A 27,913-nucleotide genomic window follows, 5' to 3' on the forward strand; every position below is an offset into this window, starting at 1 on the left:
CATGTGTTGACAGTTATTCCGCCGCTCGCTAGATGATGCTGCAGCCTCTTTGTATCACAACACCGGGCAGCCGCTCGCAGGAAAGCGCAGGACATGAATCCCTCCCGTTGTCCTCTGGTTCTGTTATTGTGACGTTGAAACTATTCTTGTGTGATAGTTGTTTCGATACAGCCCGCACTTTCTTGATAAGAATGAGCACGGTATGTACGTGATTTATTTATCTGCTGTTAATCGCGTCATTGAATAACCTCATTGTTTAGGGCGGAGCAAGGCCTACAATACAGCTGAGTGGCTGCTGTGCAAAGGTTGTGTGTATCTGGATTTTCAGATTTGCATGTCGACTAAGGTTCGTCTGTTTGGTCAGTTCAGCAACCAACGCGATCAGATGAGTGTTGATACAGTACTGCTGTGCACTGGATACTGCACGGTGTCATAAACGAGATATTCCGCGACTTAGCCTTTATTGTGACAGTAATAAAGCTGATAGGCTAATAGGCAGAGGTGGACATGGATATGCTTTGTACTGTGCATGGCTACCTTCAGCTACATCACTGTTAAGTATAACAAACATTATGTTTTATCACTTTCAGATGTCTCTGTGATGTGTCAAAGAATGAAAACCCCTGCTCTGCCACTATGGTTGTAGATAGCACCATGCTGGATAAAGCCAGTGATAAAGGCCAGCAGACTGGGCACTGCTCAGACTGTGGGTGCAGTTTCAGCCTACCACAGCCTGACCCTGACCCTGATCAAGCCAGCGACTCTTCCCCTCCTAAACAGCAGCGTGTGCTCAAAGAAGACACTCCCTCCAAATGTCCCTCCTGCCAGGCGGGCAGCAGCCTCCCTAATGGTCGACGGCCACACCGGCGTATACGCCTGGACCCTCACAGCTGCAGCCTGTGCAATAAAACCTTCATCTCCTCTGCCCACCTGACCCTTCACCTCACCTCTCACAACAAGGAGAGGAAGTTCAGATGCAGCACTTGTGGAAAGTACTTTCATCAGTCCGCCCACCTGATGGCACACAAGATAATCCACAGCGGGGACAGGCCATTTAAATGCCCCGAGTGTGGTAAGACGTTCGGCCGTGCCTCTCATCTGAAGACCCACCGCCGGCTCCACACAGGCGAGAAGCCCTTCAAGTGCACCTACTGTAACAAGTCGTTCACCCAGAAAGCTGGGCTCCTGGCACACGTTCGTCTACACACAGGGGAGCAGCCATACAAGTGTGAGCAGTGTGGGGAGGGTTTTCGCTCTTTGCCACTCCTGCTCTCTCACAAAGCTGCAGAATCCTCTGGACAGGCCAAACCGGTGTCTGCTCCAGCACTAAACCAGCCCCAGACAACACAAGGTAGCCCAGAGGATCTGAAGTGTGGTGTCTGTTGCCGCACCTTTGTTCGATCATCGTACATCAGGCTGCACATACGCCTCAAGAAAGGACAGCGACCTTATCACTGCAAAGTGTGCAACAAGACCTTTGTCAAGCTGGACACGTTTGTTAACCACTGTGATAAACACTTGAGGCAGAAAAAGGATAAAAGCAAGGAGGTTAAAGTAAAAGTTGTTAAACCTCCCCTGTTTGTTCCACTCTCCAGGCCTCCTTCTCCTGAATCCATAGCTGCTCAGCCTTTATCCTCAGAGGTCAACACGCGCTCCAGATCAAAAGCAAAGAGTAAAACAGAGCAATGACCAAGAAGGGTGCATCCACTGACATAAAAATGGTCTTTAATTAAGAAATGTGTTATGACAGTTCTGCCACTGCACATAATAACAAATGCAGGACAGTAGTGGCATGTCCCCCAAACATAGCAATGTGAGTTTACTAATTGTACAGTTATTTTATTTGGAATAATTAATTTTATTGTGGACAATTCATTATTGTAAATTATTGTTTTTAATGTATACTTAGCTATAATTAGCTCTTAAGGCTAATTGATATTTGTAACAGTGATATTTCAGTGACATACGATGCTCACTCTAATCTTAATATAGAAAAGAATATGATATCTCTAACCATTGTACTTCATGGTTAAACTGTTGTTTTCTTAAATCCATAAGTCTATTGGCATGTATAGCACTTGTACAAATTACAGACAATGCAAACTAAATGTCTATTGTGGAACAATATGCACATAGAATAAAAATAAACACTAAAACATAGTGTGGTGGACTTAAACATTTCTTTTGTTGCACCTGAGAGCACAAATATCTGTTTAAACATGTTTTGTTTCAGTTGTTAAACATTGTCGTCACAACACTGTCGTCTATAAAACCTATTTTCCCCACTGAGCCCAATAAGTGTTTAAGTTGAAGTTAAAGTAGTGCTCCACAGTTCATATTAAGCATGTCAATTCTTTCCTGCTAACCTGCTCGTACTACATTAATCATGGTTTGTTGAATCACCTGGGCCTGCAGTTAACCGGCGTACCACAGTACGAGTACATATCCTCCCAGATGAGGGATCGTCACGTTCATTGTAATATGAATGACACACTCCATTACAGGTCAGCAGCAGCTCACAGCTGATCCCTCACTGATGCTAAACTTGACAGAGGTTGCATTAGAGTGGTTTTCTGTGGATCTCCACCGCTGATGGACACAGTGAGGGTCTGTCACCTCCACATGGGGAAACTCTTTGTCCCGACCTACGGACACAGACAGAAAAAAACACGAGTGAACAACTCCAAGGATACAAAAGATAAAATTAGGACTCTTGGGAAGCTAGTGTACATAACTGAGTCACATTGCATAGAAAAAATGAAACAACAGTGCTATGACAATTAATAAAACATTCTCCCATCACTTTATGGATTATAGTCAATGCATCACTCACAGATTTGATGTTTGCCTGGCAGTTGTCTGATTCCTCTGTGGTGCTGTTAATGTTCCAGTGCAGCGTAACGGTCATGTGGCGTCTCCAGACAGGGTTCCTGCGCAGGACAATGGTTCCACTGATCGAGTCTCCTGCATACACGCTGACCGGCCTGTCGAGCATGAACAGAGTTTGCTTCCAGTGTGTCGGCCTGAAGAGAAAAGAATTTACTTAATATTAATATAGAATAGTAGATAATATAGTATCTGCAGCCTATAACACTCAGAGAAGTAGACAGTGGTGATAAAATCCAAAGTATTGTATGTTTACCACTCACTAATTTTGATTATATGAATTATGTGTATTGGCTGTTAAAATTGTAGTAAGGTTGTTAGTGAAGAAACCATCCTTCATCATGTTCCAACTGCACAACAGAGTGAATTAGTGTTGTGTTTTATGTTTTGTACTCAGAGTTAGGTCCGGTGTTCAGCTCCACTGTTGCACCTCCTGTCTCCAGGCTCTCGAAATGAACAGTGAACCAGGCAGTGAATCCGTGGAAAACACCAGACTTCTCCACACAGAAATGAAATTGACCCTTTATTTCCTGAGAAATGAAATCGCATCCTCTAAGTTATAAAAATCTAATGTGTAAGGGCTGGAGCAGTTTTTAATAATGGCTCACACACAGTACCTCCAGGTCTTTGACTTGCAGAGTGTACATGTCCAGGTAGATGACATCACAGGGAGCGCTGAGGCAGTCACTGGGCTCAATGAGGTGGCTGAACTTGGGTTTGGTGAAGAACTCCTGCTGTGCCAAAGGCCTGCAGAGATGAAATGTTATTCAGCACCAAGGGGAAAATTGGTTTCTGCTGCAGACAATATCTAATATGACTCAGCTGGGAAAAGGACTAATAGTATTTTAGCTCGCATTAGATAACAAAGCAATAGATTTTAAGTGAGTTTATACCAAAGTAAATTTGAACATGTGTACTGTAGTCTGTACTGGATTAGGAGTATTAGTGAGGAGCATATATTATGAATCTACATGAAGAGCTGATTTGAATCAATGATTATCAATAGATTATCTTGCCAATTTAGAAAAGCATAGTCACAATTTTTATGTTTCAGTTCTTAGTTGTACAAAAAAATATGAGTGAAACAGGAAAATGTTTACTGAAATCAGCTGACTAGTGGCTCTTACTGAAGAGGGGTGAAGTCCAGGCCATAGGGTCTCTCCCAGAAGGCCATTTTCTCTGCGTAATAGGTGTCAGCCTGACATGGCACCAGGGCGAGGGCTGCAGAAGAGGGCCACATTACACCACCTTCCCTCAGCCAGCGGTCCCGGGCCAGTAGGACTGACTCCACCATGAACTCAAACTAGACCCGAGGGAAGGGACAAAGAAACACAGTGCAGTATATTCAAAGAGCAATGATGGGATACAGTAATGATGTTATTGGATGTAAAAGTATCAGCAGTGTCGTGATTACCAGCAGGCAGTTACCCATCCACTCAGACACCAGGACGTCCACTTGCTCAGGTAGCTCGATCTCCTCAGCTCTCCCCTGGAGCACCGTAACCACCTCCTCATATTCGTTCTGCTTCACCAGCTGTCTGGTGTAATCCGCCATGGAGCTCGCCTCCACGGCATACACCTACAATACCACAGGTTCACTTACACACCTTATACACCATGATGTCTTGTAGCAACACTCCTTGTCCAGCAGATGGAAGTATAGGTTCACTACTGTTCAATATGCATTATACCTATGAGTAAACTGAATAATTTGGTATATTATGCAGAGATTCTGTTTCACTGATTTACCATGTTTCTCTGGATCTCCTGTCTATTATATCTAAACATTTTAGAACACTAGCCGTTATTTTTAAACATAGATTGGTTGACTTATGCACATTTTCATGATATGTGGGTGGTAATTTATACTTGTATGGACAGATTACTGAATGGGCCAACTGGGCAGGACTCCAGGACCCCAAGGGGTCAAGTGGCCAGAGGCTGTGTTTGAAGTGACTATTAACATTTCTTGTTGTGAAATTAATCAAAGAACTACAAAGGGAGTACACAGACAGAAGCTTACAGTAAAACACACCTTATCACCTGTGACCATGTGTACACTTGTGGTAGATGCACAGGTAGAAAGTTCTAGTTGATTTTTTATGTTTGGAAAAAGTTAACCTTAGTCTACAGCTGACTGCCCCTACTACTCACCTGCCACCTGTGTGTGTGTGTGTGTGTGTGTGTGTGTGTGTGTGTGTGTGTGTGTGTGTGTGTGAGTAACATCCCAAGCAGTCATACTGTTGACATTACCACTGAGGGTTGTGCCAGCTGAGCGCAGAACAGACTGATGATGCCAGTCCCACAGCCGAGGTCCATCACCACCTTATTCCTCAGGGAAGCACTGTTGCTGCGAATGACCTGCCGGTACGCCTCAGTGCGACTCTTGTCTGACAACATCTCCAAGTGAAGCCTCTGCATCATTACACAAAATGAAATAAAACAAACAAAAAGTGATATTATTTGTTGAGGTGACTAAACAACAGTTTACCATTTCAACATGCAACAAGTCAATAGACATATTTTCGTCATATTATTTGCATGTTCTTTTTTGTAGGGATCCAAAGTCTTAAATATTAATAAAGATGATATTTTGAAATGAAGATAATTACAAATATAAACAGACAAAATATATCAACATTACATTTTTAAATAATACAAAAATGGTTTTAAACTCAACTGTGATTTGGGGTCTGCTCATTCAGACCAAACCAACGACCAGTCATATAACTATGTCTGTGCACGCTTCCTCTCGACTGACAGACAAACACTGTATGATGAAAAGTTGCATTATGAAATAAGAATGGTTATTGGGGAAAAAGGTGCTGTGAAATCAAAACAGACAGAAATATAAACCTATGTAAAGAATCACATAATTAAATGAAGAAAAAATATTTTCATGGTTATAATATTCACTATTTTCCCTGATTTTACTCATATACCCAACTGGTTGAGTCAGATGGCTGAACCCTCAGTCTAGTTCTGCTCAAGGTTTCTGCCTCTTAAAAGGAAGTTTTTAGTGTCAACTGTCGCCAAGTGCTTGCTCATGGTATAATTCCTATAGGAATTGTTGGATCTCTGTAATCAATATTATAAAGAGACTGGTCTAGACCTGCCCTATTTACAAAGTGCCTTGAGATAACTTCTGTTGTGATTTGGTGCTAATTAAACAAAAATTGACTTGACCTGATATTGTTATTAATGTAATGTTTCATGGTTTTTCAGTCTTCATAATTTCGGACCAATAACTCATGAATTGTTCATACTTTACAATAACTGACAAATATTTTTCATAGCATACTTTAAGTTTTTTGTTTATTTCCTACCTTCCTAGCAGGCATTGTTAGGATGACACATGAAAACTTTGTTGAGAGACAATTCATCACAGCTTTATTTTTTGCCCCAAGAACATAGTTGTTGCCAATATAACAACTAAAAGGGATCCAAATAAACAATCAGCAATTTACTTACTGTAATAATACGGTTCTGTTTCAATGTGTCTTTCTGAGAGGTACATTCAATGAAAGGCTGACATGAAAAGGTTTCAAACATGTACATGTGCCTTGTTAATGTAATGCATTTCTGCAGCTCTCTGAAATCTCTGAAGTTGTCCTTAAACAAACCACCAAAGAACAGTGCCTTTTAGCAGCTTCATTAGATTTCAAGAGATAATATTTGACAAAAAGAAAAGATGATGTTTGATTGTGAAGGCTTACCTGACTCTAGTGAGATTCAGGTCTCTGCATGTTGATTTTTATAACTACCACTGTGAAATGCATGCAAATCAGTCTAGACTCGTATGGTATGCTTACAATTGTCACTATGCGGAACTTGTTGATAATTACAATGAGACATGCACGGGATATGATGGGCATTTAAAGTTTCTGACCAGTGTCCCATAACTGCCAAAGTATTCTTCATCCTGCCATGGATCCTCCAGGGAGGTTTCGTCGTCTTCCACCTCCACCTCCACCTCCTCCTCCTCCCCAGCAGCACCCGTGCGCAAGTAGCTGGCAGGGACATAACCTCCGACCCCCCGCAGCTCTGCCCACCACCAGTCTGATGAAGGCTTGGCGTGCACAAGCAGTTTGTCCCCGCTGCTGAAACTAAGCTGCGGGACAAAAGCGACACATTTAGTGCTAATGCCCCGACTTGAACCTTTCTGGTGTTGAGAGTGCAGTTACTATGCTGCCAGAGGTCTGTGTGGGTCTCTCACCTGGTCGCTGCCACCTCCAGTGAAATCGGACCGAGCAAAGCACTCTTCAGGCGATGCATCGTCCTCATCCTCTTTCTCTGTCTGCATGTCTGGTGGTGGTTTGTTTTCCTTTAAGAAACAATTCAAACCTTTTCACGAGATAAAACACTGTAGGTTAAAGTATGAAATGAGCGGTGAAAACATCACACTTCAGCTGGCGTGGATACACACTTCCTGTTTTGACGTCAGAATAAGTTACTGTGCCTTCATTGCCGTCGGATATAACAAACGTGGCTGGGTAGTTTCTCTACGCGGTGGAGATGAGGCCAGTAATTAATGGCAATTATGCTATATGTTGTATGGTTAATATTTTCTGTTCATTGTGTTTCTTTTATGTGACATCCCACTTAAGTTTGATACTAGTCAATCATTTTGTAATTTGGGAAATCGTGCACGTTATGAAGTTGGCTCTTCACCATAGTAATTTCGTCGTGTTAATTGGTAATTACAGGCTATTTCTGATTTTCTCATCAAAGTATTCAAAGTAAAGTTGTTTCAAGTTGACTTCCGAATTTGGAAACAGGAATTTCGGAGGAGCACCTAAACGCAACACCTGGCTCTGGACTAGAGGAATCGCTTTTAATTAAAACTTTTTGGTTCCACTTTTATTAATCATATAAGAATAAATTTAAGGTAATACGTATTACTCTTTTTTGAGTAACCTTACTGCTGCTCTATATACTCAAATGGGTTTGTCAGTTGTTGTTCAAATACAATTATATACTTGAGTTAATATACAGTTGACCAGAAATCAAGATGTTATATTCATCATTTATGTTTCAGCCCAAGGTAAGATATCCAGCCCCTCCCATCCTCTCTCTCGCTCATCAAAATACTCAGTTTCAATGTTAAAGTTTCATGCATTTAAATAATATATCTTTTTTTAAAATATCCCTTGTTTTTGTACATGAACAAGATATTTTAGCATTCCGGTTGTTTTGTGTTGAGCAAATTAAATAAATCAAGCAAGATTGAAGGAACATTGGACAGTATATAAATAGTACAAAATATTTATTTTATAACAATGTAATGTAACAATAAACAAATGATATCACTCCATAACTCAAAAAAAAAATCTCATCAGTGTACAGCTCAAATACTTGAAAAGTCCACATCTTAAATCCTTAAAACAATACCAGCTGATTCTCAGTCTGAGAGCTGTCACATGTTGCACATTTCTTTCTTTGACTCAGTATAGAAAGAATGTTTGTAGTATAGTCCTTGTGTGTGTCTGTTCAACGTGATGACCAACTTTGCCAAGTTCTTTTCAGAGGCATGTCACACATCATTGGTCAGATGTTTCAGTTGTCTTCTGTTTTCGACTTGAGGAAGGGCTTGTGCAGAACATCGTAGAGTCGTCTCGCCTGTGTGCACAAATTGTCAACATAGTAATTCAACAAATGTTTCATCTACGCTCTGTATATTCATAACCTGCATAGGTATTTTTACATACTTTTTGTGGTCCAAGGCCTGGACAGAGAACCAGGTCCTCCTTAGATGCACTGATGATTCCCTCTATAGACTGTAAAATAAAAAAATAAATAAAAAGTAATCATCTCGATATATTGACCACATCATTCCCTCTGACAATATGAGAACATCACTAAATGTAACTAAGTAAAATGAAACTACTCACCGAGAAAGTGGACAGCAAGGTAATGGCATCAGTCTTGTTTATAGACTTTACTGTGGTTAGACAGTCTGTAACCTTAAAAAAAAAGACACATCAAAATCCAATCAGCACAGCATTGTTCCAAGACTGAAACACACTGCAAGACTTTGGCAGATTATTTTCCTCTTACTGCATCATCTTAAATTGGTCACACTGAAATGTCTTGCATAATTTTCCAAATTGGAGAAATTATCATATTAAAAATAGAAAAGGATGAATCTACCAACCTTTGACAGATAGTTTTTTTCAACTTGTTCCTTCAGTAGGTCTGCGGGTTTCTTTTCATATGACTTATAAGTTTCTAGGTAACGCCCTGCTTCCTCTGGACTGTGAAATCAACATAACAAAAACATTAGGAATTTTTTTTTTTTTAATAGCTTATTTGCCAAGCACAACATGACATTATTCCACCTGTTGATCCTGGCCAGAATAAACCAACATATTTCAAGAATGATTGCTGCAGTATGAAAGAAGTTTACATATTTGCAACAGTTAAAATAGTACACTATCTCTATTATGTCCGTCCTGTAACAAACTGTTGAGTCTCCTTGGCAATCTGCTGCTGGTCTTACCTCCAAGCCAAGATGAGTGTGCAGTCAGCCATGATGCAGATGCGAGCCAGCTCCTTCAATGCATGATGAGGATCTTTCTGTTAGGAAAACCAATGTCAGTGAGAAAAACTACATTAATTCTTAAAGCTTTAAAAATGGAACATGGAGCTGTAGATTTGCTGCAGATAGACATATCCTGAAAAACTGCTTTTGAATCAAATCTTTTCTATACAGTATGTATACAAAATATTTGTCAATTCTTTCATTTTAATGCTTTTGTGTTTTGTAGAGGCGGTTCCATTTACTAAAAAATAACATTGCTGAATGTTCAACTTATTGTTGTGGAAAACATCACTGCCCATCAGACAAAGCACTATAGTAGAGGAATAACATATTCAATTATAATTTTTATAATTTGAGCTTTTTAATTTATCACTGTTATAACTGGAAAAATATCAGAATTAACAGATTTGATATCCAGCAACCAATGAATTAAAACATGTCTTGATCTGCCCTAATAGTGAAAAAGGCTAAGTTTCATGAATACCAACAACCAGAATAAGGAATTAAAATAAGGAATTAGAATATTACTGTTTGTAAAACATAGCACTTTTATTAATATTGACTGAATTAATATAACTTGTCAATGTCAAGGTTAGTGTTGCAAGACACTTTTTACTTACCACATCTACCTGAACAAGTAACACTCGCAGAGTGAAAGTCTGTCCAAGCTGCTTCAAACGGTCGTGGATATAATTTGGGTTGAGGTTGTGATACCTCAGACTTGGAGCCAGGCCCAAAATCCAACATTAAAGCAAAACAAAACATACAAGAGAAAAACAAATGAAAAATGTTGCTTAAGCATGTTTGCAAATCAAATAGTAATACAAACTGTGAACTCCTCTGTGTTCACATGCAAACACCGCTTCTTGAGCTCACACACATTTACACACTATTTTAAAAGGCACAAAAACCCACCTGAGAAAGAGAGCACACGTTGTCTGTCCCAACACATAGTCTGGTACAACATCTCCAAATTCCCAGGGGACACTCCTCACAAACTTCAGAATGGGATTTCCCCTCTGAATAAGTAAAAACAAACGTGATGTGATACCTACCACTGTGCAAACCAAATAACAAACCTGAAAACACTTTCGTTTATTTCCAGATACAACATAAGTGCCTGACCCTCCATGGGAAGTAACTAAACGCCTAAATTACCTTGTAATATGTCCCTGACTTGAAATAAGCAGGTATGTAGAATAAACATACATTCTGGGGCATACAGTACCTGTCGAGGACTGACAACAATGCTGCTCCCTGACCCCACCGATTTAGGACCCAGGCACGGTCTTGCATCTGACCTTTGACAGTTAGCCTCTTCTTGGTCTGTGCCAGCCACCTGTTGCTCCTCATTCTTCTGAGCCCCTTCAGATCCACCTTCATTCCCCTTAGCGCAGTCCTGAACTGTTGCACATCTTCCGGTGGCAGACGATACTGAACCACATTCGGTTTGTTTCAGACTGGTAGCTCCATCACCTTCAGTCCTGGGGAGTTTGAGGGCAGCCTCTCTCTTAGGAGCAGCAGCCACATTGCTTTTACTCTGGACGACGTATTCTGCATAAGACAGGAGCTGGTCCACTGACCCTGCTGCTGAGGATGCAGATGAGGCTGAGGTGGTTTGTCCCGCTTTGGATGAAGACAGAAACTGCGGCTTTGGCTGGAATACAATTACACCAACAGCTTGTCTGAGAATCGATAATAATTAATGAAATCATGTAGAACAGCTACTCACGTTTACGTTGTTGGTAAGTTGGTAAGCTATTTCGTAAGCAAAATTTTGAAAATTGTAGTTTCCCGCTAGGAAGATGGTGTTAGTTAGCTAGCTAATTCCTAGCCGTAAGAAGTTAGCGTTAAATTCTGCAAAATACCGACCGGTGTTCTTTCTTTGGTGAAAGCAGAATCGTCCAGGTCAATGTTAAACCTCTTCTTCATGTCACTAAACTACTAAAGACGTTTCAACTAAAAACATTTCACTGACTAGTAACACTTCTCGCTATCGTCTGGCCCTGAGAGCAGCTCACAGACAGAGCAACAGTAACACTTCCGGCGCTTATCCTTCAGAGTAAAAGCACCTTCTCCACGAATGTGAACTGAATAGAAAACTTAAAGATTGCCTCCAGGCATGTCTACAGTCTATGGAATCATCCAGAAATAAGATTCAGATTAGATTTTTTTTCATTTGCATAGGTACAGGACAGCACAGGTACATTGGAAAAATTGAAAAATATTCACTATATACATATACTGAGTTTATAATAGAGAAATAATAAAAAACTATTGCACAAAAGAAATACACACTATAGATAAATATTGAGTTTTATAAGGACAATAGTAAAATTATGGTGTGTGTGTGTGTGTGTGTGTGTGTGTGTGTGTGTGTGTGTGTGTGTGTGTGTGTGTGTGTGTGTGTGTGTCTGTGTGTGTCTGTGTGTGTGTGTTTTGGAGACCATGGTTTGAATGAGGTGGGGGGGATGTGGTATTTCCTTCCAGGCAGAATGTCCTTTACAGTCAGATGTAGAAGCTCTTCACACCTGAACTGAGCATAAGCTGTCGGTCACTGAAGATGCAGTGCACTTCACTCCCGCAGTGTTATGTGTTGTGTGTCAATGGAGGGGGGTCAGAGTTGATGATCCTCTCTCTGATCTTAATGACTGATGACTTGATGAATGATTGGTTTTATATGACAGAAAAAATGCATAATCCATGCAACCTTCCAAACTTCAGAGTAAATTTCTCCCCCAAAAATCTTAATAAGTTTTTACAAGAAATAATGCTGAAAAACCATTATATGGTCTGTGTCTCAGTTAAAAGACCTACTAATGTATTTGAAGTTCAAAACAGATATTAAAGCAAATATATTAACAATACAGAATATTGTTTAGATGTGCACAATTTCTGTAACATGGGACTTTAATACCAATATAATGTGTAACTTTTAAACTCTTCAACTGTGATCACTCAAAGAAAAGAACAAAAAAAAAGAAAAAAGAATGCCACTTGGTTCAGAATTAGTAATACAGACAGCTTATGTTGAAAGTTTGTAAACTGTGTCGGTGATTGGTACTATTAGATGTGATTCTATCCACTGCAGTTAAAATGAAAAGTAAAACCAGAGAAGGTAAAAGAGAGAACAGAAATAGGCTTTCACTTTTGCATACATCACTTTGTTGTTATACAGTATGTGTGGCTATTAGGCAGCAGCTTTCAAACAGCTGGGCCAATTAATATTTTTCAGATATTCTTTTCTCCCACTTATTCATACAAATGAATATGCTGTCAAATAGTTCAAGGTCAGGTTTATGTTTATATTTCAACTATAAAAATGTAGCTGAATGTGAAAATGTTTTTTCTCTCAGAGAAAAATCGATATAAATGTGTGCATCAAAAAGCTGAGTGCAACAAAAGCTCTGAGTCTGAATTCAAATTAAGTGAACAAAGCACAGTAAAAAAGACAAGATACATATACATTCATTGTACATGCTTATATGTACAGGTACGATGAGCTTTTTTGACATCGTACAATGCATGAAAAAATAAATAGGATAATGTTCACCAAGACAACAACAAGAATTAAAGCGGATCAGCCATTGCTCATAAAACACAATCCTGAAGTTTGCCTCGGTTTGCTACCATGTAGTGGAGTTTCCTAGGAGACCGTGACGCCGCCATTCAAACTGCGCAGCATGGCATGTTGGGATACCTTTTCCCATCATGGCGGACCAGTTAGTTGGCTAACGTTGACGGTTAGCATATTCAGCGGTTGTTTAGTCCCGCACATTCTAGGTCGGCAGCCATCTGGTATTTTCTGTACAGGATCTGCAGTCATCGAACACAACCTGGGTAATTATATGCTAAAGAAAAGACAGCCTTGATGAGCGAACGAACCTGCTTTGGTGAAAGAAGTAGCAACTAAGTGTGTTAGCGAACTAGCTAGTTAAATAGCAATGAGCGTGCTAACCTAGCTTAGCGGTAGTGTCCTAGCTGAACGTGTTGGCAGTGAAACGCTGCTGAGGCCGCGGTCTGCAGGCAGCATGTTTGGCTCTTACAGCTTATACTTTGTCTAATCGGTAAGCGTGCAGAACAATTTGCCTTTAATAGAGCAGCTTTATAAAAACCACTGAGTGGGTGTTTTATTGACTTAACATGTCGTTAGCTAGCTAATGTCCGCTGCGGTGATCTGTGAATGGATGTTAACGCTAGCTGTGGCAGTGCAGGCCCGACAATGTTTGGCGTTATCTAACGTCTTTATGAACTGTCTCTTGTTGCTTAAAACTTTTTCTCAGTTCGCCTCTGTTATCCATATAGCTTCTGGTCAACATGTAAACAATTGCGTTTTCGTGTATTTTATCACTGTAACATGATGTATCGGGAACAGAAGGGCTAATTGCACTAACGTTACATGAAATCTAAAATAACATGCTGGCAGCCATACCATTGATGGTTAGCTTTAGCATTAACTGAAGCAACAATGTTTATTAGATGTGTTGGTAAACGCCGCATAACGTTGAATGTTGGTGTATTACAATTTTAGTATTGTTGTTTACCGATAAGTTATTATTGCGTAAAGGGGGGTAATGGTTTCAGCACATGAAGGCTAAGGGTGATTAAAGTGTGTTAGACTGTGGCTTCATTGCCAATGTTTGAATACAGCAGGACTTCTCACGTTATGTGTGTATGGTGGCATGGCTAATGTTGATCGTGTTTAAGCTTTAAGGTTGTAGGATGACTACTTTCTTCAGCAAAGCGCATGGTTTGGTCAAAAAAAGTCTTAAAGATAAATCAAACCAGATCTTTATTTATGTAAAGTAGCTCGTGCCAACGGTAAAACAAATGTTGTTACACTAAGTTGTCTTTGAGAGAGTCGAATAAAATCTGATGGAGTTTTGAGTATATACTTTATATATAACTTTGTTTGCATTAGCAATCCTACCTCACTGTTGTTATTGCTGGGAATGCAACCTTTGTTGGGTTACAAGGGGGTCTGTTTGTTCTAGATGGTTATTGGCTTATACTACCAGTGCTCCTATATTTAGGTGCTGGTATACCATGTTTGAGTCTGTTACACCTCTGACTAGATAAGTATTTTGTCCTTAGCAGCTTTAGATGCTTGCAGGCTCTTCTATCCCTGATATCTTATTTATTAGCAGTCATCATACATATACACTTCTTGTTTACTTATTTTAATCTTTCTAAATTGTGCACTGCAAACTAAATGTAAAGTGTGTTTACATATTGTAAAATCAAAAGTAAAGAGTAATCACTCACTCACCCTGTTATCCTCTCAGTAATCTTGTCAGCTAAAGCATTCTGTAGGTTTATCTAAGCACTGGGGTTATTGTGTATTCAGAGATGTGCTAGTTTGGTTTGCCAACCAAACAGCCAGGTTGTTCTTAACCAGAAAAAATAAGTTCTTGTGGTGAGACGACAACAAGTTTTTAAATATCACATTGGCTGGAAGGTGTTCTTCTGATATCAGTATTGATCACACAACCTTTTGTTTAAATGGAGAGTGGATGAGACTTGGTTTGCCAGAGACACAAATTGGATCAGGAGGACTACACTGATGGTCCAGCCTTTTAATTGTATTATGTTTTTTATTTTTTTGCACCTCATTACTGCAAAAATTGGAAATCCTGATCCTTTGGATCTTCTTCTTAGGAAATTCTATACTGTACTGTTGGTTTTAATCATCATTTAATCACAGAGGGGTCTTCTGCAGCAGCAGTCTGTTACAACTGACTTGGAATAATTCCTGCCCTCGTGGAGGTTTTAATGTTTTTGTTTTTAAACTGTTTTAGAGAGGTGTTTATTCAGCTTCATAGTCATTTTGGAGGTTGTAGTTTGTGGCACTGTTGGTTATACTGAGAGGTGTTTCTAATTTTGTCCCCCACATGTATATAAATTACGACAGACGCATGGATGCCCAGGTGTTTTGCTCCAGACCAAACGGATATCAGTTTTATCAAGTTCTTTAGTACCCTTCCTTACATGTCATTGTGTGAAATGTTACTACTTCTTGATGTAACCAAGATGGTGTTACTTACATTTTGTTCTAGCATGGCTATGAAATATGTACTACTTCATTTGTTGGTGCTGCAGTCTTTGTTGCTTGAGTTACAGTTACTCTGTTTCCTGTCTTAGTTTTGATTGAGGGAGCAGCACACGAGTGACATTAAGAGACCACTTTCCGAAATCAGGGGCACCGGCACAATGGAATGTGCAGTGGACATCCCGTCAGGTGAGTGATGGATAGTACACAAAGAAATCTGCGTCATTGAAATTTTTGTCCAGTTAGATTTTGATTTAGTTTGTTTTAATGTAGATTCCCCACAAATTTGAGGTTTAACTTTTTTAGTTTATGCCACTGTATCATAAAAGTCCATTATTGTCCAGTCACTATTTAAAACACATGAAAGTTACATTTGAATGACTTGGCCAGACTTTTTCCCCCCAAACAACTCTCCAGCTGCATTTTTGATCTCCAAGAAACTCTGTGTTGGACAGATGTCAGTGTGCATGCTCTTGGATGAGTTTACGTCTTTTGAGCCTTAGTCACCGGAATATAACAGCTTGTGGTATGGCTTGTTATGGAATCACCTTACCCTCTGTGTACCTTAAACTGTGTGTGATAATCAACACAAGCCTTTAAATTTAAATACAGTAAAAGTGCAGCACTAATCAGATAATTTAAGAAATACCTTGCTCTAGGTTATGCATTTGCCAAATACTTGTGTAATCTGAAATACTGGGTGCCCTGTGCAGGTGAGGATGAGGCACCAGAGAAAGATGACTTGAATACCAAGGAAGTGAATGAGCCACCCCATAAGAAAAACAAGAAGCACAGAAAACACAAGAGCAAGAAGAAAAAGAGGAGGAGGAAGGGGGAAAAGGAGAGCAGTTCAGAATCTGGCGCAGAGTCCGATGTAGAACCACCACCCCCACCGAGACCTGTCCGAACCACCAGAGCCAGGTATGGAAAGCTCTAAAAATTGAAATACCTTACTATTGTCTGAGACTTGATAGGTGTATTCAGTCGGAAGCTGCGTTTCCACTGAAGGAAACCCAGGTACCAGGAACCTTTTGAGGAACTATGCCCGTTTCAACCGCAGTAACCAGGGTTTAAATTTAGTTCGGGGGTAATTGATAGACCCCCAAAAAAGTCCCTGGTTGGGGGGTAGTACTTTCCAAAGGTTCAGGAACTTTGGCGGGTGTGGTCTGCAGTGATGAACATTTCTGACTGGTCGAGTACTCGCTGCATTTTATTTCACCCACCGTGTTTAAAAGCCTGCAGCACCAAGTGAGCACCAGGTGAGCTCAACATTATTTACCACACTGCGAGACAGGCCCGAGAGAAGGTAAAAAAAAAAAAAATCAAACGGGACCACAAAAAATAAAGGACCACAACAACTGGGGTAGCCAGGGTTGCCACCCCGTATTGTACGGGATCATCTCGTATAATACATGATGGTCCTGTATTTGATATACTGGACTGGAGGTGTAGTGCATTTACCTCCATTGCTTTTCCATATGTCGTCGGCCTGATTTGCATAATCTTCCCTGGACTTTAGGCGAGGTGGAAACGCAGACGGGCCACAGGAACTTTTTAGTTCTTGAAGAAAAGTCCCTGGATAAAAGTTACTTTTTGGTTTAAACGTGGCTAAAATTAAGCATCCTCTTCCCATTTTATGAGATTCAATTTATCTAAGAAAGTGAGATAAAGTAAACACATTTTAGCATCAATGGTTTCTAGTCTATTCTTAGTCAGAATTTCATATTTGAGCTGTGCTCATGAGTTTTGAACATAAACCCCCATAACATGATGCATTTCTGTGTTTTTTCAACAATAGCAGTGAATACATTTCTGGGAAATCTTGATGTATTTACATACAGAAAATGTTAACAAATTGGAGTAGAAATGTGGGGTGAAACAGGCACCAAGCTACATGTTGACAGAGATATAATTGTCTCTAATATGGTTTTAAAAAAGTTTTATCCCATATTATCTGGGGAGTTTTTCTTAAGAAAAGTTCAGCTGAGTGGAGTTTTATGCCTACCTAAACAAGATTCTGCACCTTACCAAAATTGAAAAGGTGGCAACTTGTTTTGTTTTGGAAACTTCAGTTTTACAGAAATAAGGACATTTTGTAAATAAATGCTTCCTTGTGTTCATAGTGCCAGACTGGCAGCAGCTGCTGGAGGTGGAGACCATGCTGGGCTGAAAGAGGAAGGTAAAAGGGATGTAATTACAGGTACGGGATCCTCACACACAAACATAATTCATTTTCCTCAGAAAGTAAGGGGTTAATTACCCTGTTATTTGTTTGATTTTTTTTTTTTTTAAGTTTTTTTTTTTTTTTTTAATCATTATTTCTCCTCTCAGATCGTGTGGACACAGAGGGAGATTCAAAATCCAAAAAACACAAAAGACATGCAGCCAAGAAGAAGAAAAAGAAGAGGAAGAAAGATGAAAAGCAGGAAAAGCAGGAAAAGAAATCCCCATCTCGATCCCCATCAGAAAGCAGCTCAGCTTCAGGTTCTGAGTCTGAAGGTGAAGGAGGTAAAGGAGCTGGTGATGGCAAATACTCGCCAGCTGGAGCATCTGACTTGCAAGAACCAGTACCTAAACAGGGTTCAAAAAGCAAACGAGGGGAGGAGAAGGGGGTTCCCATCCTCATGCAGAAACCTGCATTGCTTGGAGTGAAGAAAGAGGAGATTTCAAATATGGATGTGTCCTCTATGGAAGGGAAGGGCAATAACACCAATGGATCAGAGAAGGGTATGAGGTCACCCTCTGCAGGCCTGGATGAGATGACACAGACAACGACAGTTAGGGTTAAGACAGAGGGTGGTCATGGAGATGGTGCATTCAGCCATGCCCACGAACTGCCTGACATCATCCCTAAACAGGAAGGTGCTACCCCAAGAGATGACCCAGGCCTGAAAGATCAGGCCAATTCAGTTCAGAGGGCAAAGATCAAGGAACATGATACATCCAGGTCCAGGTCTCCTTCCCCTTCCAGGGGCCTAGACATTAAAAGGTCTGGTTCAAGTCATAGTCAGTCTCCAACACCTAGTCCCAGTAGGGAGCAGTCTGGTGGTCAAACAGCAATGAAAGAACGGTCAAGAACCCATTCCAGGTCAACCTCAAAGGGAAAACGCTCTGCAACGCCTCTAAAGAGTCGACAGCTGTCCCGCTCTCAGTCTCCTAAACCTAGGAAGAAGTTGCTATCCCTGTCGCCCAAATCTCCCAAGAGAGGTAGGTGTCAGTCCCGGTCCACCTCTCGCTCCCTCACCCCCAAGAAGAAGGTGACAAGGTCTCCAAAGAAGTCCAAATCTCCTAAACGGCGGAGAAATTCCTTGTCTATTTCCCCAAAGCGACGCCGGAGTTCCCTCTCTCCTAAAAGAAAGGTGTCACGATCCCCTAAACGTGGTGGTCGCAGATCCCCCTCTCTGTCGCGGTCTCCAAGGAGAAGTCGAAGGTCAGAGTCACGTTCCCGTGGAGGCACAAGACGCTCCAGGACCCGCTCACCCAGACGAGGTGGTGCAGTTGGCAGGCGTTCGCGGTCACGCTCCGTCACTAGAACCCGTCGCTCCAGCTCTAGATCCAGACGTCCCGTTCGTCGCTCCAGGTCGCGGACACCAGCAAGACGCGCAGGAGGCAGACGTTCCAGGAGTCGATCCTTGTCTCGACGTAGGAGGTCACCACCCCCCAGATCCCGCCGTTCACGCTCCCGGTCGATCCGCAGGAGCAGGCGGACTCGATCACGTTCCATTGTCGTCCTAAAGCGCACCCGTCGCTCCAGATCCAGGAGTCCTCGCAAACGGACCAAATCTAGAACCCCTCCCTCCCGACGACGGTCTAAATCCAGGTCGCCGGTCAGAAGGCGTTCTCGGACCCCTGCCAGGAGAAGTCGTTCTCCACCAAGGTTTGGTAAACGCTCCAAATCCCGCTCGTTGTCACGAAGGCACCGGTCAAAGTCACACTCGCCACTACCTGGGAAAAAGAGGTCCAAATCTCCCAAGAAGAGTGGAAGAAGGTCAAAATCCAAATCTGACTCTGTGGACTTGAACAGATCAAAGTCCAGGTCTGAGTCAAGTGATGGGCAGTCTGGCAGCTGCTCCCCAGCCAGATCCACATCTTCCTCTCCTGTTAAAGCGAAGATGTTTCCTTCTCCTAAGGCGGAGCACACAGCTGGAGAAAGTGGAGGACTTTCAGCTACAACAGGTCAGACTTTTCAATCCTACGTTTTCCGGCAAACTAACATAACTCAAATTGATTTTCTTCCTATAATTGCTGTATCTGCTCAGTTACCAAGAGCTTCTGTCTATCGTAGAAAAAAAGTGAATCCTATCTCGCATATCGCCCCCACTCATAATTAGATTCCAGTGACAAATTACAATCAAGTCACTCTTGTCCCCTAATTCCTCCAAGCTGATCAGAATTGCTGGTTAACATCATGCTCCTTGTTTGTTTTTATTTTCCAAGTGGAGAATATTTATGAGTGAATAATGTGGATAAATTCAAGTGTTTTGTTCTCTTAAAATGTCCTAACATGTCTTATGCCATGTCATTTAACATGCATCATTCAGGTGGTTGGAAACCCGTGCCCTCAGCAGCTGCCTCCAGTCCCCAAGTTGGGAGCTCCTCAGATAAATTGCAGGAACAGCTTGCAACCAACCATGACAAGGAGCAGATGGAGCATACCAGTACATCCAATGAACGAGATGTTTCCAGGTCCAGGTCTGGTTCCAAAGAGCCTAACCCAGATGGATCAGATTGTTCAGAAGGCTCAGATGAAGAAGAGGATTCTTCATCTCCAGTTAAAATGGCATCTACACGCCAGAGAAGCTCCTCCATTTCAGCATCTCCAGTGCAGAAGAAGCAGTTATCCAAGTCACGGTCACCTACGGATCGCAGGAAACTTTCACGCTCAACTTCATCGCGTCGACGATCAACATCCAAGTCTACATCCAGAAAGAAGCAATCCAGGTTTGTGGTGTGTTAGTGTGTGTATTCACCCCTTGTACATCCTGAGTGAGGGTTTCTATTGGTCCTTAACCTCCTAGGACCTGGCGTCCACATATGTGGACCTCACATTTTGGGTTCTCTACACCACAATACTAACTTTTTCTCAACAAGGGCCTGGTGACCACATATGAGGATATTATACTGCCACTCAGTAATCGAAATTTAAAACTAATGTCCTCATATGTGGACATCATTTTTCTCAGGTCCCAATCAGCCTATATAGCAAAGAATAGAGCTCGGGTCTTAGGAGGTTAAAGAGCGTTAAATTAAATTATTTAAAGGTATTGGATGTTATGAACTGGAATCATGCTGCATTAGTAAATGTAACTAACAAGTAAGACACATAGCCTTCTGCTTGTTCTGTAACTGCTATCCCACCGCATTAAGTTGCAGTATTCTGTGCAAATATTAATCAGTCATATCATTCACCCTTCCTCAGGTCCAAGTCTCCAGTGAGGAAAAGAGAATCTGTCTCTCCATCAGAAAGGAAGAAGCGACGGTCTAAATCTCCTGCCCGGAGGCGGCGGTCACGCTCACGTTCCACCACACGGCGTAAACGGTCATCCTCCAAGTCTCGAACCAGAATCCGCCGGTCCAAGTCTCGCACTCCAACCCGCAAGAGGCGAACCCGTTCACCTAACACCAGAGGGAGGAGGAGGTCCAAGTCCACAGAGAGGAGCAAGCGATCCAAGAGCCGCTCCACAGGCCGGAGGAAAAGGTCTAGGTCAGGAGACAGAAGCAGGCGATCTAGGTCTCGTTCCTCCGATCGTAGACGCAGGTCTAGATCGAGGGGTCGAGGGAGGCGCCCAGTGTTTCGCAGTCGTTCGTTCGATAGACGGGATAGGTGGAAGAGGGAACCTAGCCACTCCCCAGTTCTCATTCTGCGCAAACAGCGCCGCTCAGGGTCGCGGACAAGACGCAGCACCAGCAAGACTCCTCCACGGCTCACTGAACTGGGTAAAACAATTAGATAGTTACCAATGACAATGAAAGACAGTTAATGCTTACATTTATGATTCTATATCAACATTCATGTCATAATTTAACGTGATTTTGTTTTATGATTTGTTGTAGAGTGCTCTTATGCTTAATGTTGCCTTATTTTCCTCTCCATCCACCCTCTCTATGCCCTATTGCCCTGTGTTCAGATAAGGACCAGCTGCTGGAGATAGCTAAGGCTAATGCTGCTGCCATGTGTGCGAAGGCGGGGGTTCCCATTCCTGAGAGTCTTCGGCCAAAAGCCATCCTCCAGCTCCCTCTACCCACTCCATCTCCTGCCCCCCTCTCCTTACCTCTACCTTTACCTCTCCCAATGGGCATGGGGATGCCCAACATGCCGAATATGCCCAACATGGGTCCAATGGGGATACCCAATATTCCCGGAATGCCCAGCATGTCAAACATCACCATGAGTGCCGCTATGGCAAGTATGACAGCGGCTACTATGACAGCTGCCTTGACCAACATGGGTGCCCTTGCGGCCATGCCTCCCCTTGCCCCACTTCCCACCATCACTAACAAGCCTCCCCCCTGCCTCGCCCCCCCAACACCAACCCTTAACCTGGACCACATCGAGGAAGCAAAGAGGAAGGTCACTCAGCAGGCTAACATACACACCATCAAAGAGCTTACTGAGGTAAATGGGTGGGGGGTGAATTGGTCTGTGTTAAAGCATGTTATTGATCGACAATAATTATAAAGTTAATGTAAATGTTTGAACGAAACATTGTTGAATGTAAGAATGTTGAAGAGTGAGTAATGTGGTTTTGTGTTTGTGGCTGTATATGTGCATACAGTACCTGTACTAAGTAACGGATGTGTTTTTCTCTGTTTTGTAGAAGTGTAAGATGATTGCAAATAGCAAGGAGGAGATGGCCATTGCTAAACCCCATGTCTCAGATGATGAAAGCTAAAAACCGCCAATCCCTCACGGTAAAATTTCCAATCTTTATTCTTCCATTTCATCGTGATTCTTTATCAGTGTTTTTTAATTTCACGTTTATTCCATTGTGGGGGCGTTGGATTAAAAAGCACTTGGCATGCTGTGGTTCTCTTTTCCAAACTTGATATTTACGAATATGAGTCTTTTTCAGCAACTGAATTATACTTGTGTATTTACACTTTTAAGCTTATTAAATTAATGTCAACCTTCTCCAATTGATAATTGTCCAGTAGAAAAATATTCATCCGCTATCTCAATTTGAAATGAACTCATTTATTTTAACGCACTGTATCAGTTAAATGCTTATTGGTCCACTTTTGTCTTTCAGCAAGAACTTTCAGGGAGTTCTAGTGAATCCTGAGCAATTTACAAAAGGACAATAAACAAATTCATAAACAGTTCAACAATTTAGATATTACCTTATGCATTCTGCACAATTTCATGACATCATAAGACTAAATTAAACGATTAATTGAATCAACTGATCAATCAATGAATTAAAAGAATGAACATAATATATTCCTTCAGCCCTACAAAAAACCTTTCCTGCCTTAGTGTCACGTTTACAAATTAACTGTTAGTGTCCCTAGAATTTTTTTAATCTGCACCAGTTGAATATTTTTCCATCTAATATTTGGCTGATTTGAGAAAAGTTTCTGGCAAAATCAAGGAAAGTCTTGGCAAGACTTGGCAACTAAATACCCTCATCCTGCACACAGACTGTGATCTGCAGTCAATTCCACAAGAAGTGGAAGGGACTGTGCATTACTTCCAAACCTGACAAATTTACCACATCTTGTCATGAATTATTACTTTTTAACTGCCTGTAACAATCAGTGATGACTGCACTGTTTCATCTGCCCTCATGATTCTCGTCCTCGAGAGCCCCTGGAGAAATTTGACGTGCTTGGATGCAAAAGAAACAATATTCATCTGTTTTCACAACCACGAAACATCAGGTTCTGCTGCCTGACACATATTTGCAGTTGGGAGAAAACAGATCCTCTTTGGAGGAATTTTCTTTTCTTCTACTGTAGTTTTAGCAGTGCATTTCCTGGTGCGCTGTGCTGATTACAATATAGCGCTGTTACAAATGAGAGAAATCCACTGAGTGAAACGCTTGTTCGAAAGAAGAGTTTATCTAGAGCTGGAGGCAGCACGAAATTAGATGGAGGAAGCTCTCTCGTAATTCTCTATGCAGGACAAAACCCTGCTTACAATGTGACAGACTAATGGTGTGAAAATATTCATTCAAAAAAGTCAACATTATATTTTGATTGAGACTGAATGGCGATGCCTACTAATGTGGTGAGCACACAGCCACATTATGAGCTGTCACTATGTTCACCAAACAAGCTAACATTAGCCTTTGTGAACATTATATGTGGAGCATTGCTACGACAGATGTCAGCTGTCGCAATTCGCAAGAAACAATGGCGATTTTTAAGGATATGAACATTTTGACGACATGTTGTTGATATAAAGTTAACAACTGAAACTCACTCACCCTGAATTCTACGTACAGATCTGGATACCTGTCTTTGAGGTGCTTAGATAAGTTTGAGATGTTTCCTCATTTCATTTGAAATGCACCGTGCCAACGTCAACATTCTGGTTTTTGGTTGTGTATAACTCCCTGCTGATCTTGGCCCACTAGTTATTTTATTTGACACCTGACAATAAGCTTTGTACTACAATTATTTAATACTACTTTAATACTGCACTGTAGCATCCATTATTGCAAAGTGCAGTTGTTAGCTTTATAATAATTCCACTCATCAACCATATCTCAAGTTTAAACATTCCCACCATCATGTGTTAACTGAGACACATGTTTTTTGTGCCAGTTTTTGCCAAGATACTGGATAATTTGAGCAGTGCACCAAACTCCCTAAACAGTAGTTCTCTTTCTCTGTGCTATTCAGACAGATTAACTCTTGCTTCATGTTTGCTAACAAAGAAAATGCTATCAGCCTTTCCTCCCACTAAACTGTTCCTCTCAATATTATGTAGACCAGCAGTAGTTATGAAGTTATGAATGAAGCCTAATGATGTCATCTTTACACATTTATTGATGATTGTGTCATTAATTAATACAAGCTTATTAGACAAACTGTTCACACTTTGACCATGTCTCCTCTCTCTTTCTCTGCACACAGCCACACATCGAAGGACTGAAGGAAAATGTAAAAAATGCTTCACAGGAGGGACCTACCTTTCCACAGTTCCCTCTGGCAGCCAGATATCCTGACTGAGTCTCGTAAACCACCCAGAAGAAGAGCACCCTAATTATCACAGTTATGATATAGGAGCACCGGCACCAGCCACTGCCCCCCTCAGCTCCCCAGTTTGTTTCTGTGTGTGTGAGAGAATGGCAGACTGTCACCTGTGATACCACTGAGAAAACTGGACATGCTGACGTGTGCACAGTTGTATGACTGTAAAGTGAATCTGTGTGTGTGTATATAGTGACTTTGACCACCCATCCCTCAGCGTTGCTGCTCATTCAAGCAGTCACTGTTGTAAAGACTGAAGAGGAAACAAACACAACTAACTAGTGGCGCAAGTGTTTTTGTAAAAGATTAGTTTCTCTAAATTTGTTTTACTTTTATGCTTTCTTAAAGGATTGTGTTGAGTGGAGATTGCTTCCTTGTTCTGCTGTATTCCCTTGGTTACCTCTAGTCCCTGTTTTTATAAACAAATAATGCAGACAAAGTTTTGGTAGATCCTCACGTGATTTGTTTTCATAAGCCTAGGTCTCCAGGGCAAGAGAGTGTCAACATGTTGTGAATCCTGGAACAGGATGCCAGATCTGATTATTTTGAAGGAAGGGAATAAATGAATACATTGGCTGATAAAAGAATAAAGTTTGAAATTTGACTACCACAAAAATGATCATCTCTATTCACAAAACAACTAATTCAGTTAGTACTGCCCTGGGTGTGAATTTCCTTACCTATATTTTAAATGACATCAAGCTAATCTTTGACTCTAACCTCCTCTTTCATTTGGGCTTTGTTGGGATTTAACCAGGAAACATGTTTGCTGTAGATTTGAATCAACATTTAATCTGCCACAGTCTTAACACAAACATCCTAACACGCATTGTTCTGTGTTTTGCAGAAGACCTAAAGATATAATTTAAAGGACTCGTGTGTAGGATTTAGTGGACTCTAGCAGGGAGATTGCAGATTGCAACCAACTGAATACCCCTCCTCTCTCCCCTCCCTTTCCAGGCGAGTAGGAGAACCTACGGTGGCTTTCAGGTAACACAAAAATGTGAAAGGCCCACTTTGGAGTCAGTGTTTAAATTATCTGCTCTGGGCTACTGTAGAAACATGGCGATGCAACATGGCAAGCTTTGTAGAAGAGGACCCGATCCCTATTATCCCTATTACCTACTAAGCACCATAAAAAGACATCAATTCTTAATTTCAGGTGCTTATACACCAATGAAAACATTAATGTTATATTTTTGCCAATAGATCCCCTAAATCCTATATACTGGTTCTTAAAGATACATAGAAAACATATCATATATTTTTATTTTCTGGGAATTGCCATCATGCAATTTTAAAATTAGAAGAAACAATTGCAAGGTCTGTGTTTCTATCATTTTTCATCTGGGTTTGATTTTCGGAGCGTCATTTTAAAGCAATGCTGGTTTGTTGGATGTCTTGGATGTCCTAGTTGTTGGGACCTTGCCCACAGCACAGTACCTGCCATAATACTTGAGACTAGTGGTAAAAAATCCATCCATCCAACATTCCTGATAAGGAATGGGAGGGATGAAAATGCAAATTCTCTTAATACTGTAAAAGGAAGTAATTCTTGTTTCACTGTGTGATAGAATACATGATTAAAAACAGTTTTTGAATACACTTTAGAGAGACTTTGGTCTTTCTGTTAGGCTGTTTACATTATTAATACATAAATTCCATTTTTGTCATTTTTTAGAGGTACACAAGAAGATGATAATTCATGTTATTACACTGAGGGTGACAAATTACGAGAAGTGGTAATGGGGTTGAAGACAGACAGTTGAGTGTGTCCCAGGCTGTGACACTGTTAGATGTTTTTGTGTGTTAGACAATCAGGTTCTTTGTCTCAATTTGATTTTTTTGAACAAGGAGTTATAACCACATAAAATTTAATCATCTTGCAGCATTGTATTCAGGTGGCAAATAGAGAATTGTTATAGAGAACTGAACACGTAGTAATGTGCAAACCTAATGAAAGACCCAACAAGCCCCTTTTCATTTAATCCATTCATATAATTAATATCTTTTTTACATGTAGATACTGTTACCCTGGCCTGTATTTGGTTCTTTGTGTGAGTAAACAGGGTCCATGTTTCACTGTAAGCATTTGTCCCATTGGATAACTGAAGAACAAAGACGATCTTGGTGCTTTCGGGGAAACTGGCAGGGATGAGGTTTTTCTGGTTTTTAGTGAATCTTGCACTCATAATTCTCATTTATTTTCAAAATCTGGATCCATCCTCCTATGTCATTTTTCTATACCCAGGGCTGTTTAACTTTTGAAGATAATCTGTGACAATTTTGTCAGACTGTAACTATACTGACTCTGTACCAAAAGTGACTGGTGAATTGATTCCCTGGGGTAATCTTTAACTGTTTTAATGACAAAAAAAAGCATTTTAGGATTCATTTTTTTGGTCATTTGAATATGACACCGCTTGCTTTGTACATAAATGTGTTGATGATTATTAAAAACCTCAGTGATCTGTATTTATTCTTGTCTTTGTGTGCTATGTTCACTTAAGTCAGGTTCATAATGTGTCACTTCACATTTAAACACTGAATGCCTTCTAGAAATGGAAAGGGGAATACAGTTGAGTTTAGGCTGGTCGACGATTGTGATGAAGATGATTGGATTCATTTTTACAAACAGTTGTAGAGGACTGTGTATTTACTCATGAACTTATGACAAACAAGCATTAGTTTTTAAAAGCACTTTTATAGGCAGTTCTTTCTGTTCATCATTTACTTGATCAAATTGATTTAAAGCTGTGTGATGTAGATGCTTTACATTGGGCTGAAAAGGTTATAGTGAGATTAGATTTATTGAAATTTATCAAGGTACCATATAATATATGCAGTCAATATAAAGCATTATATATTTTAAATATCTAGTGAAAGATACATTAAAACACTACTCTTCAAACTAGTTCTCTGATTTTATATTGAAACAAAGTACATGAAGTAGATTACATTGTTTAGTAATCAATTGAGCTTTTTATATACTGAGACATAATTATCTTAAATGAATTCAATTTTTCAAACCATGAGTTAGAAATGAATACGTTGCTTGATGCTCAATCAACTGTCCTCTGGTTCCACCTAGTGGACTTTGTGATGAAACAGTTTGTAAATTTGCAGATGGGAAAACATCAAGACAGACTGAAACTTGTTTCACAGAGGATGAATAGGCTGCAGCTTGTTTTAAAAACCATGGTGGAGTGTCATTTCAGAAATGTCACTGGAGTTGGATA

The 27,913-nt window shown here is 40.8% G+C and overlaps 4 protein-coding genes across 5 annotated transcripts; 2 read left to right on the forward strand and 2 right to left on the reverse strand.

The window, feature by feature from the left end:
• The first annotated feature begins 52 nt into the window (after positions 1-52).
• Positions 53-2,160, forward strand: LOC130177159 (zinc finger protein 436). The gene is made up of 2 exons (XM_056388636.1): positions 53-200; positions 591-2,160. Exon 2 carries the CDS (start codon positions 637-639, stop codon positions 1,687-1,689), a length of 1,053 nt encoding a protein of 350 aa, XP_056244611.1. The 5' UTR covers positions 53-200; positions 591-636; the 3' UTR covers positions 1,690-2,160.
• A 6-nt stretch (positions 2,161-2,166) lies between these two features.
• On the reverse strand, positions 2,167-7,311 carry prmt2 (protein arginine methyltransferase 2). Its single transcript, XM_056388635.1, has 9 exons — positions 7,103-7,311; positions 6,776-6,997; positions 5,140-5,301; positions 4,301-4,465; positions 4,014-4,189; positions 3,504-3,633; positions 3,280-3,416; positions 2,834-3,023; positions 2,167-2,645 (listed from the first exon to the last, which is right to left on the reverse strand). Exons 1-9 carry the CDS (start codon positions 7,187-7,189, stop codon positions 2,613-2,615), a joined length of 1,302 nt encoding a protein of 433 aa, XP_056244610.1. The 5' UTR covers positions 7,190-7,311; the 3' UTR covers positions 2,167-2,612.
• An 824-nt stretch (positions 7,312-8,135) lies between these two features.
• On the reverse strand, positions 8,136-11,460 carry ercc1 (excision repair cross-complementation group 1). The gene is made up of 9 exons (XM_056389448.1): positions 11,300-11,460; positions 10,656-11,084; positions 10,343-10,446; positions 10,048-10,147; positions 9,386-9,462; positions 9,041-9,140; positions 8,778-8,849; positions 8,595-8,663; positions 8,136-8,505 (listed from the first exon to the last, which is right to left on the reverse strand). The coding sequence occupies exons 1-9, from the start codon at positions 11,357-11,359 to the stop codon at positions 8,443-8,445; spliced, it is 1,074 nt and encodes a 357-aa protein (XP_056245423.1). The 5' UTR covers positions 11,360-11,460; the 3' UTR covers positions 8,136-8,442.
• Positions 11,461-13,113: 1,653 nt separating this feature from the next.
• On the forward strand, positions 13,114-27,149 carry sona (SON DNA and RNA binding protein a). Of its 2 annotated transcripts, none has more exons than XM_056389280.1 (10): positions 13,114-13,267; positions 15,569-15,665; positions 16,190-16,397; positions 17,600-17,676; positions 17,808-19,652; positions 20,018-20,417; positions 20,896-21,413; positions 21,605-22,092; positions 22,295-22,388; positions 24,558-27,149. In XM_056389280.1, exons 2-9 carry the CDS (start codon positions 15,638-15,640, stop codon positions 22,367-22,369), a joined length of 3,639 nt encoding a protein of 1,212 aa, XP_056245255.1. In that variant the 5' UTR covers positions 13,114-13,267; positions 15,569-15,637; the 3' UTR covers positions 22,370-22,388; positions 24,558-27,149. The 2 variants fall into 2 exon arrangements, with proteins under 2 accessions (XP_056245255.1, XP_056245257.1); XM_056389282.1 differs by lacking the exon at positions 13,114-13,267 and adding an exon at positions 13,369-13,494.
• Positions 27,150-27,913: the final 764 nt, after the last annotated feature.

This window comes from Seriola aureovittata, chromosome 11 (assembly GCF_021018895.1).
Source record: "Seriola aureovittata isolate HTS-2021-v1 ecotype China chromosome 11, ASM2101889v1, whole genome shotgun sequence".
NCBI classification, from domain to species: Eukaryota; Metazoa; Chordata; class Actinopteri; order Carangiformes; family Carangidae; genus Seriola; species Seriola aureovittata.

Bases quoted from the DNA above. Each gene is read 5' to 3' on its own strand.
- sona (XM_056389280.1), top strand. From the start codon at position 15,638: ATGGAATGTGCAGTGGACATCCCGTCAG. The intron at 16,398-17,599 runs GTATGGAAAGCT...TTGTGTTCATAG, and splicing joins GTCCGAACCACCAGAGCCAG to TGCCAGACTGGCAGCAGCTG. The intron at 17,677-17,807 runs GTACGGGATCCT...TTCTCCTCTCAG, and splicing joins TAAAAGGGATGTAATTACAG to ATCGTGTGGACACAGAGGGA.
- LOC130177159 (XM_056388636.1), top strand. From the start codon at position 637: ATGGTTGTAGATAGCACCATGCTGGATAAAGCCAGTGATAAAGGCCAG.
- prmt2 (XM_056388635.1), bottom strand. From the start codon at position 7,189: ATGCAGACAGAGAAAGAGGATGAGGACGATGCATCGCCTGAAGAGTGC. The intron at 5,302-6,775 runs GTCAGAAACTTT...GTAATGATGCAG, and splicing joins TTGGCAGTTATGGGACACTG to AGGCTTCACTTGGAGATGTT. The intron at 3,634-4,013 runs GTAAGAGCCACT...TCATCTCTGCAG, and splicing joins CTGGACTTCACCCCTCTTCA to GCCTTTGGCACAGCAGGAGT.
- ercc1 (XM_056389448.1), bottom strand. From the start codon at position 11,359: ATGAAGAAGAGGTTTAACATTGACCTGGACGATTCTGCTTTCACCAAA. The intron at 8,664-8,777 runs GTGAGTAGTTTC...TTTATTTTACAG, and splicing joins CCTTGCTGTCCACTTTCTCG to TCTATAGAGGGAATCATCAG. The intron at 8,506-8,594 runs GTATGTAAAAAT...TTGTGCACACAG, and splicing joins CAGGCCTTGGACCACAAAAA to GCGAGACGACTCTACGATGT.